Here is a 10,640-nt window from a genome sequence, read left to right as displayed (position 1 = left end):
CACCTGTGACATCACATTCATGACAATGAAGAGAGTGTTAATCACCTTTTTTTCCCCGCATCCCCAAGTTTAGAAATCATAGCTATACCCGCTAATGATAGATGGGTGCATGATGAATGGATGGATGGGTGGGTGGAGTTACGAAATATAAAATATGAATATATATATATAAAATATAATATATAATATAAATGATTTTTTACACAGTGGTTTAGCCAATTGTATTGCAATTATAAATACCATTTGTTGACTGCGCAACATGATGCCACATCATGTGATTCCACATGTGTGACATGGTGAGACACACACAGCTCTAACCTTTATGTGGCCAAGGCTCTTACTGTACTGGACAAATGTAAGTGCTGCTCGTCGGCGACTCTCAGTATGACTGACGCTCTCATCGCTCCAACCAAATGAAATGTCAGTGATCGGTCACTCCACTTTGTCCTCGAGAAACTCGGTCCTGTTTAGAAGATTTTGTGGGAAATGATTTCACATGCAATGGCCCTTCTTCTGTGATACATCAACCAAATCTGGCACGTTCATGGAGGAGTTTCAAAGGCAGCGCCACTATTTTCTGTGCAAATATATATTTTAAAGCTGAAGGCTCATGAGGGCTCCTATTTATTTTTATATATTCATATTCATCCTGTACATACAGCACAGAATATTCAGTATATAAATACTGTATATCCATGTGCAGTGGAACTGCAGGCTTTGAGTCTCTGCACTCTCTTTCTCTCCCCCTCTCTATCTATGTAGGGCAGCCCATGGATCAGCTGACATCCCCATCCTCCCACATGCCCACACAATCTTGTTAAAGCATGCAGTTAATCTGAAGAGGAAAAGGACTCTCGTCGCAAAGCAGGCGGCGCTTTCATCACCCCATTGTGTTGCCCACATCACATTGTCACTGGAATATCGGATTCTCCAAGAACGCAGGTACGAAGACGACGCTGCGCTCTCATACTGGCTCTGTGTGATGTCATTTCCCTGGGAGTGACAACTGGGCATGATGAAGAACGAGCATAACTGTTGCTGGAACAATTCATTTATCTCAGTGTGGGCTCTTTGTTATACTTTTGTTCCTTCTGTCGACTAAAAAGTTGTACCTTACATAATTCAGACTAAAGTGTCCCCACAAAGATGAAGCACGGGGAATACAATAATACTCTCCAGCAAATGCTCAGAAAGTAGCCTACAGTCATGAGTTCAGGAAACCTTGCTCATGTTCTATGCAATGCATATTCAAGCACATGCAACAAAAGGAGAAAAACAGTTCATTCCCCCTCTCTTCTGTGTCACATTATGTCTCTATCTTTGTCTCTTGAAAACACAAGGCTCCTAAATTGTTCAGGGCCTCAGGTCCCATCGCCGCCAGGTGAAGTGCACACAGATACAAGGCGGCGCTTTCAAAGAGTTTGATTGAATTGCCACTCTCTGCTGTTGCCGCTCTTCATTCACAGAGAGTTAGAGACACGGAACGAGAGGGTCATCCATAAATGCAGGAGGTCTCCATCCCGGCCCCTGTTTGACAGGAGAGCTATTGTGTAGAGCAAGGCGAGGAAGGGCCTGAGCAGCCAATGTTTGTGAACACTGTGAAGTGGCTCGAAACCTTGAGACCCTGAGCGCCTGCTCAAACATTTCTCTGTCTTTATAGGCTCTCTAAGAGCCTCTTGTTTTTATGAGCTGTGGAGGAATATCTCAAAAGCACCTTCCATCTCTCGCAGGAGAGAATGTGAGAGCAAATCACGTCGAACTTGAAAAACTCCCACATAATCACGAGTGTGCTTTTTCAGACATAATAAAAAATGCACTGAGCTCTCGAAAACATGCTTCCATAGGCTGATTGTGCTCGAGAGGAAAATGAACCTTGACGAACGCAGCAGCGCTTTTCGCTCTCCGACCAACTTGTTAGATTATATGTGCTTTCTCTACGTTCACCACATCAGATTTAATTATTCAGCGCCAGCCCGAAGGTGACTGAATCTTTTAAATGAATGTGTCACATGACTTCCTATATCCTCATTGCATCATTATGTCTAACAGAAAAGCCCCCGAGAGTAGATTATCATACCAAAAAAGTGGCAAGAAAAATGATCTTCCACACTGCCACTGTGTTGCTTATCAGTCTGTGTAACTGATATGCAAGTTCCAGACAAGTAAACGCTGAATGTTTGTGTGTGCAGTGTTTTGGTTGACTTGGCAACACTGCCATCTCATGGTGGTCTAAGGGAAAAAAAAAACAATTTGCATTTAAGGATTTTTTTGAAGTATCTTTATTTAAAAAAAAGAAATTTACTAAGACATGTTATTATCATTTAAAACTGTCATATTTATTCATATAATAGAACTGTAACTGTGAAAGCTGTCATCATCATCCTCACCACCACCATTTAATGAGTAATACACAAACGCTCAAAGTGGAATCACATTAAATCACGATGTTGATGAATTGAATTTAAACTAAAGTAAAAAAAATTTTTTAAAAAAGGTGGTGTTTTGGTTTTAGCTGCCAAAAATGACTGAAACTGACTGACACTTCAAGTGAAACTTGTAGAAGTGAACCTCCTCGCTGCAGGTTCGATCAAAAGGGAATTGCATAAATGAATCTCTGATCATTTCAGCGGGAACTTATTCTCTTCTCCTGAAGTCTGTTCCTATTCACTGCCCCTCCAGAGAGCCGAGGCTGTCTCTCTGAATGAGGCTTAGATGCAAAAGATGCCTGATGGGTTTGACTTTTTTCTCGCTGTGTAAAAGCCACAATCCCTCTGCTACCACCACCCTAATCCCACTGAGGTCCAAAGCCATGCCTTACGGCATTTTGAGCATTACTATACCTGGGTAACGTTCTGATCTTCTTCCCTCTTAGTCCCCCCCTCTGTGTCTGTGTGACAGCCCTCATCCCTCTCCTCTCTCTCTGCGTCCCCCTGTTCCTCCTCAATCTCCTCCCCACCCGTCTGAGTTTGACAGCAGGGCACGAGGGCATCACACTTCTTCAAATCCAATTTCCCTACTATGCTCTGTTCACATTGAACCACAAAGATTCGGTAAAGCTCCAGCAGGACAATGAGGATGTTCTTGCAGGTGAAGAAGATCATGAGCTGGTTGAGCACCTGCTCTTGGACCATGAGGTAGAGTCGGTAAAGCAGGAATGGGCCGTCCTGGAGCCCCACTGTGAGCAGCAGGCTCCACACTTCACTGGAGCAGCAGGAGGCAGACGAGGGTGGAGAACCGAGGCAGCAGGAGAGACCTTTCATGCTCCCATGTGGAGACTCACGCTTTGGGTATTGTTTCTGAGTGAGCACTAGAGGAAACTGCATGAGCGCCCAGGAGAAAAGGGCCAGGCCAATAATAACAATGGTCCGGTTGGTTTTGACTTCAGGTTCCTTGAAGGTATCAAAGATGTCCAGGATGTCTGCCCCCAGTCCAACGTAGACCATGAGGAGCTGGGACAGCTGGTCACGGGACATGTCCCCCTTGGGCATCAGCCAGCGACCGAGGACCAACACTATGAGCATGGTTTGCTCCAGTCCAATCACCCAGTTCTCTGGCTCCAGATTCACAATGGCCTGATTCAAGGAAATGGTAACATCTGGTTACTAAAAAACAAGTTTTTAATGAGATTATTTCATCAGTTGTTTGTACCGTGAACATAATGATCCATCGCTTTTCAGGACACGCAAAGACTTTGTGTGTGAATGAAATCACGTCGTCGCAGATGATACCCGAGCTGTCATCTGATTCTAATGGCTTGTGAGCCTGTTTTCCACGGAACCAGGGTTCGTTGAGTTCATCTTGACAGCGCCCCTTAACATTTCACAACGTTCCCGAAAACACTGCATCTTCAAACGCTGCCACCCAGCCTCGAGCACAGCCAAGGGGCAAAAGCTCCCAAAATCCTACATGAAAGAAACTGCACTAAAACCATCCCAGAGGGGGAGAGATCTGAGAGTTTTTCAGGCAGGAGTCTGTATCTGGACGTCCTCTCAATGTGTCCATTATGAATTTCCTGCAAGTAATAGTTTATCCTCCCCCTCGCCAGATTTGAATCTGATCTGATACCAGTATTAGCCTAACGTGGCTGTGTGGAAGGTGAGGTGGGGAAGGACGATTTTTGAGCCTACCGCTGTGATCGGGATCTGAGCCAGCAAATGAAGCTCGGGGCCTGAGGAGCTGTTGACGGGCAGCTTGGACTGCAGCAGGCTCAGCTCCAGAAACCAAATGGAGGGAATGACAGTGCTGAGGTAGAGGAACACCATGGGGGAGAACCTGAAAGAGGATCACGAAAGGAGAGGGATGAAGGTGGGGGTTAGGTTATTTTTAGTGGCAGCTTTTTTGTCTATTTATGTTTATTTTCAAAAATAAAGGTAGCTCTGCTTTATTCCCACAAAAGTAACACTGACGTTCAGACAGACAATTATTCTCATCATATATGCAAATCCCACTTGACAGTGTAAAGCTTTCATGAGGAAACTTCAAAGTAGGAAGAGAGAGGCCTGAAGAAAGCTGGTATCTATGGATGTTCACCGAGTGTGCACTGGAGAGCTGTAGCTTTTGAATGAGATGCCGCTCGGTGTTGAATGAGGTGTGACACTAAATGCTTATGTCCTTTTTGAGGCTCACATTATAAAGGTTGACGTCAGTTTGTGTTTCATCGTTTTTTTATGGCGTTTTTTTTTTTTTGGAAAGCTCCCTGGTCAGAACTGACTGCAGCCAGCAGGAGACATTTTAGCAGTGATGTGATTGGATAAGAGAGGCTGTGACAGAGACATGATCGCAGGCTCAGAGCATCAGCTCAGTGAAAGACAGAGCAATAACACAGCAGAGGGGGTAGATTTACTTTTGATTGACAGCGAAAGCGAGACGAGCTGCAGAGGATGACAGAGAGTTTAGAGGCTGTAAATATCGCAGGCCTAATGTGAGCCGACTCTCGCTGCCCTCGGCGCGTGCGTGAGTCTCTACAAGTGCAAAAAAGGCTTACTGCATCTGGCTTATGCTAATTCATCTCATTTTAACCCTATTGCCGACTCTTTCGCCTGTTCAAATTCTTTGTTTCATCATTCAGATGGACGCTCCATTTGCATGTATTTACTCACTGTACGGAAAACTGCTGCACTCGGCTCGTGTCAAAGACGCATAAGCTCGGTGTCCTTGGTGAGACAGAGTGGAGGCGCGATGTGTCATACATCACTCACGGTGTCGGCTGGTAAAGCACACAGATTTGTTGATAATCACACTTGTGGCTGCAAGAGTGCAATATCTCAATATCTGTTGTAAAAACACTGCAGGGAACACTTAATTATCACAGTCTTTGATTTTCTGTGTGGTTTTCAATGCAGCCCTCAGTGGCCTGGAGATTGCCGTTATTTTAGTGTTGGTAAAGGTTTTCAGCTGAGATTGAAATAGTTTGCTGAAGTTCTTGTGTGTGATTTCAGCAGTATAAACTGTATGTATACCAGCAGAGTGATATAATTAAAACATTATAGCTGCTAAACAAAGCCGTAACTTTTGCTGTTTTTTGCTTTTGCTTGATTTTCAATACTACCAGACCTGGCTGAGGGAGCATTTATGTGTATACAGCAGCAGAGGGGCAGACAAGGGCAAGATGCCTTGATCCCATCAAACTGCGTAACAAATGGGATTGAGCAGGAAAATGAAATTCTGAATTGTTTTGTGGGCAGCATACTCCAGCACTGGCTCACACACTCTGAGGATCAAACTTGTTTAGATTCATTTTCATACTGGTGCTACATAATGTTTACAGTATTACTTCTAAATAAGAGTATATGATAAAGTAAAGGATGACTGGAAAATAAAATCTTACATCAAAAGCAAAATTTGAATCATGTCATCAGTCAGCATGCCAGCGTTATTAGGGATTAGGATTAATAAATGAGGATGACAGGAAAACTCAAAGAAATCCTCCTCCAGACAATTAGTATTATTGCACAACTAATTATTATCTAATATGTTGTGTAATGTGATAATTAGACCAACTTAATTCTAAAGATACCCCCTTGTGTGCTGTTGCAATAATGGGATTAGCACCAAAAGTCCACTGTCAGCCTAATCCCTGTGTTAACACTGTGTACTGTGTTGAATAGCAGATCGGGTTGGACAATTAATCGAAATGTTATCAAAATCGAAATACAGCCCACTGCAATTTTCATATCGCAAGAGTTGTTTAAGCCAAAATGTGTGTCAAAATATCTTTTTAGATGAATTATTATTACACATTTTATTCTACTGACTGAAGGGAACATCTTTGTTTCTCACAGAGCTGCACAAACATCACACAGTCATCATTTTAAATGGATTTTTCTTAATGAAATGAGAATAATGACGTAAAAATGACCATTCTCTCTCATATCGTGAATCATATTGCGATTACAATTCCTGTCAAAATAATCGCAATTTAGATATTTATTCAAAATCGTTCAGCCCTCATAATGGTGAAGGTGCATGTACAGTATGTATGTTACTAGGGCTGAAACAATTACTCAATTAATCAATTATTAGTTGATTACTTAATGTATCGTCAACTATTTTAAGTGTTTATAAGGAATAAAAGCAAGTTTTCAGATTTTTCAGCTTCTTAAATGTGAATATTTTCTGGTTTCATTGTTCCATATAACAAAGAAATCCTTTAAACTGAATCATTTGGACAAGGCAACTGGATGAGACATTTAAGAACATCATCTTTTCCAGGTTTGAGAAATACTGATCAACATTTTCTGACATTTTACTGACCCGTCGAGAAAGTAATCGACAGATTCATCGATAATGTACATACTGTAATCGTTAGTTGCGGCCCTGTATGTTACCATTTCCACTCTGCGTTTCGGGTGCACTTCAGAGTGACAGCCATTTCCGCGCCCAGCAAAGCCACGCCCGTCAGCAGCAGCCAATAGAGAGGCTCCCCTTTAACGACCACCACGCGCCACACTGTGACCACGCCATGGACCGCAAACAGGAAGCGACTCAGTAAGGCCAGCAGGATGTTCACGAGGTGACACATTGTGTGCCAAAGAAAACCTGCGCAACAGATATAGCTTTAATTATTACACTTCTCACTCAGTATTTTATCATTTCTTTACTTTAGTCTAAACATCACAATATGGTCTTGTTTGATAGTGATTTCCACTTATATTCTGTGTACAGACCGAATAATAAAAAAAATCTATTTAGGTGGAATTTATTCTTAAAAACAAACTCATTGTTTATGAAAGTTGAGGGTGATTCAGCATTCCCAAAGCTCATATATTATATAATGTAATAGGTGAAGAAGAGCTCAATGCTCTTAAAGATGAAACTGACTATAAAAAATGTTTTGGCAAGTATCAGAGCGAAACAACATAAGCAAGCACTTCTTTTCCAACTTTTGTAAACAAAGTCTCAAAGGCCACAACAGTAAAATAGTTTAGGATGTTTTGAACTCATTACTGTTGTTCTATTGTATTATGGTGATAAAGTGAATGTCCAACAGCGCGAATGCCAGAAGACTCTTCAATCTGATCGCGTTTTGCACTTGATCTGAGGAATAAACTCGGGGTGAAGCTGCCAAAAACCAAACCAACCATGACAAATTAGCAAACATTACATTCAGCTCTTCTTATATCAATAACTACTGTGAAAACAGTCCCCACTGTCAAAATGTTTGAGATAAAAGCCTCTTAGCTTTGGGGAATTCAAGGCAAACAGTGATTTGTTTGCGAGAGTTAGACTAATAGATGAGACTCGAAGGAGGCTTTGCATAGTATTTGCTTGAATTCGATTGTGGGATCCTTGTGGGTTCATTTTAATAGCAGTGCTCAAAATGTTCTAAAAATGAAGTATTATATATTTATATATAATATAAAATCCAGTTTTCCTTCTGACTGAGCACGTTCGTCACACACCGAGTGTCTTCTCTTTAAACACTCAAAGGGAAAAAAATGATTGTGACTTTTTGTGAAGTTCATAAACCGTTAACAGTTATTGATCAGAATTAACATGTGAGAAATCTCAGTCTGTAGTTACACAAATGTTGTGTTAGCTCATTACTCTCCTGGATGCCAACAAAGCTTCTGTTGCTGTTTACTGAAAATGCTGATAAATGAAATCCTTCCATGGTGTTGTTTTGACTTTTATTCTCTTGGTCTAACACATGAGATTTCTCTTAATCAACATCCTAAACAAAACTTTGTTTTAGGAGGACTACAACTCAATATGATTTAGCTCTTTCAAATTCCCACTTCATTGTTGACAACCTAATCCCGGAAATGTTATATTTAAAGCCTACAAATCATTCGTAAAGTATTTTATTACCATACTACTGAAGCAATTAGTTACAAGAGTCATATGTATACATTCCAAGCCTCTGTCTTTAATCTCCTGACACATTTAACTTCTCCCTGACACAAACCCAGCTCAGCTCCCTCTGTGACTGTTATCGCCTGTGTGGAAAAACAGGTATAGCGTGTTGGGTGCTGCTATCATGAATACCAATTTGCCTTGAACAGAATTCATGCAATATGTATGGTTGCATGCAGTACAGACCTACAGCATAAGCCTGGGCTCCGTGTTGAGATCAGTCCCTTCAGTGTGCTTCCAACCAGTTCTCGCGCTGTGTAGCAGAAAATGACAACAGCAGCCTCACACCGTGTGACCTGCCCTGTGTCGCTCTCTTTCTACCTTTTTAAATGAAAGCCACCTCCGAGACGCCACTGGATGAGCCGGCATGTCAGACATATGCGTGTGTGTGTACGTGTTCGGTGGGTGAGTGAGTGTTGTTCAAGTCCACTGGAGTGTGTGTATCAGTAAACGGTAGTGTGTGTGTGTGTGTTGGAGATAACGTTTCCTGCCCCATGCGCACACATCTTCATCGCCATCCGTCATGATGTCACCTCTCCTGACCCCAGAACAAAGTTATCTGCCTGGGAGAAGTCGGCCTGCTGTGCTCCCTGTTCAAAGAGCACCCAGCCCTGCCCTGCTCCCACCCATGTCTGCTCTGTCTCTGCACCGCTGCGTCTGATAACGCCGGCATCCTCACACATAAAAACACAGGAAGGGAAAGGAGATGCCACTAAAGTGTGTTAGAGTGTTGCCGCCGCCGCTGCTGCATCTGAATGAGCAGCCATGTGGGGAAATACTCTTCATGAATGCTGAGCCTGTCAGGCTGCTAAAGTGCCAGAGTGAATCAACGGCAGATGACTGATTAGAGGGCTGTTGTTGTTCTTTATTATTAAGTCTGTATGCTAATCCTTAACATTGGTCAGGAAGTTAGTCAAGGTCGTGTTACTCCTATATCCTCTTCAGAGTATTTGAAGAGGCCTTAACTTTTAGTCCAATATTCTCTTCAACACCCAGTTCTCCACTGTTCACCAGCACGTCTCTAACATCGTCTATAGCAGAGCGTGTTCTCGTGTTACAACAGCCTGAGACCAGGTGAGAACAAACACAGTAAAGTTGTGGCCCAGAAAACTAAAACCAAAGCGGCATGAAGCTCGAACTTGTACAGTAGTCATGTAACATAAAGTGCCTGTCACTTTATTCGTTGTTATTGTAAAACATAATAATAATAACATAATAATAATAGGTCTCAGTTCAACGTCAAACTGGCAATCAACCATCTAGGATCGTTTATCGTATTTGCATAAATGTCCAGTCATTGTCAGTCGTGATTACAGCCCAACTGATGATAGATGATTTTTGAGAAATAAACTCAAATTAGAATTTAATGCCTGACGAGTCCAACCCGTGAGCGGCTGACGTGGCCACAGGCATCTGGCAAAGAGAAGGCTTGGAGAGATGAAGGGGGTAGAGTTGTGTCCCAGTGTGGCTGCCGTTGCTTTCTCAGTGCACTCTTGGTTTTGTGGTGTTGAGCTTGGAAGGATTCATGTGAGATCAGTCCACTGTGGAGTGCCTGTTGCTGGACGGCATCTTCCCAGGTGGTAGAGTAGATGTTGAAGGACTTAATAGTGAGCTGAGGTGGGCCAGTAGGTCTTTTGCCAGGTGCCAACTCTGAATAAAGGATGTCCTGTGGAATTCTTCCATCGTCCATCCTCTGGACATGTCCGAGCCAGCAGAGACAGTGCTGCTTTAGGAGAGAGAACATGTTGGAAGCTTTGCTCCTTCTAAGACTGCTGCATGTGATATTCTGCTAGAAATATCTTATTTATAGCTATAAAAGGAACCTCCTCCTAGGATTGATCCCTGGTGTTTAGTTCCACTAGCTCAGGACATCACGCTGCTCGTCTAATGTTTGGTTGCATTCATAAGATCTTTTTCAAATGTAACCAAAGAACTCAATGATTACCACAGATGTAATGCAGTGATGCTGAATCCAAAAGAGAAATATGACGTAGTTTTACTGTGAGGCCATAGTGCTTTCTCCTCCTTTAATCACCCAAATTCAATTTCCCAGTTCACATGACAGACAAGAGTCTGAAATTATTAATAGGCCACAATCCTTGGCCTCTGTTCGCTGAGCCTGCAAGTCACTTAATCATAATCCCCAAAATTGAATCCTTCCTTGAGCCTTTCCTATTGAAATCATTTTCACTGCGGGTAATATTTTTGTTTTACTGATTATGTAGATTTACATCCCAAAACTGTCAGAAGTGAACATTTGAGACTCACAGAGACACACACACACA

At 42.4% G+C, this 10,640-nt stretch overlaps 1 protein-coding gene across 3 annotated transcripts; it reads right to left on the bottom strand.

Moving 5' to 3' along the window:
* Positions 1-2,319: 2,319 nt before the first annotated feature.
* LOC122777356 (transmembrane protein 26) lies at positions 2,320-10,596 on the bottom strand. 3 transcript variants are annotated; one of them, XM_044038532.1, is made up of 4 exons: positions 8,542-10,596; positions 6,828-7,038; positions 4,128-4,272; positions 2,320-3,572 (listed from the first exon to the last, which is right to left on the bottom strand). In XM_044038532.1, the coding sequence occupies exons 2-4, from the start codon at positions 7,019-7,021 to the stop codon at positions 2,835-2,837; spliced, it is 1,077 nt and encodes a 358-aa protein (XP_043894467.1). In that variant the 5' UTR covers positions 7,022-7,038; positions 8,542-10,596; the 3' UTR covers positions 2,320-2,834. The 3 variants fall into 3 exon arrangements, with proteins under 3 accessions (XP_043894467.1, XP_043894468.1, XP_043894470.1); XM_044038533.1 differs by having other exon boundaries at positions 8,546-10,596; XM_044038535.1 differs by lacking the exon at positions 8,542-10,596 and having other exon boundaries at positions 6,797-6,853.
* Between the last annotated feature and the right edge of the window lie 44 nt (positions 10,597-10,640).

Source organism: Solea senegalensis, linkage group LG11 (assembly GCF_019176455.1).
Source record: "Solea senegalensis isolate Sse05_10M linkage group LG11, IFAPA_SoseM_1, whole genome shotgun sequence".
In the NCBI taxonomy this organism is placed as follows: Eukaryota; Metazoa; Chordata; class Actinopteri; order Pleuronectiformes; family Soleidae; genus Solea; species Solea senegalensis.
Note: the sequence above shows the minus strand (reverse complement) of the source record. Positions and strands in the feature narration are given on the sequence as shown.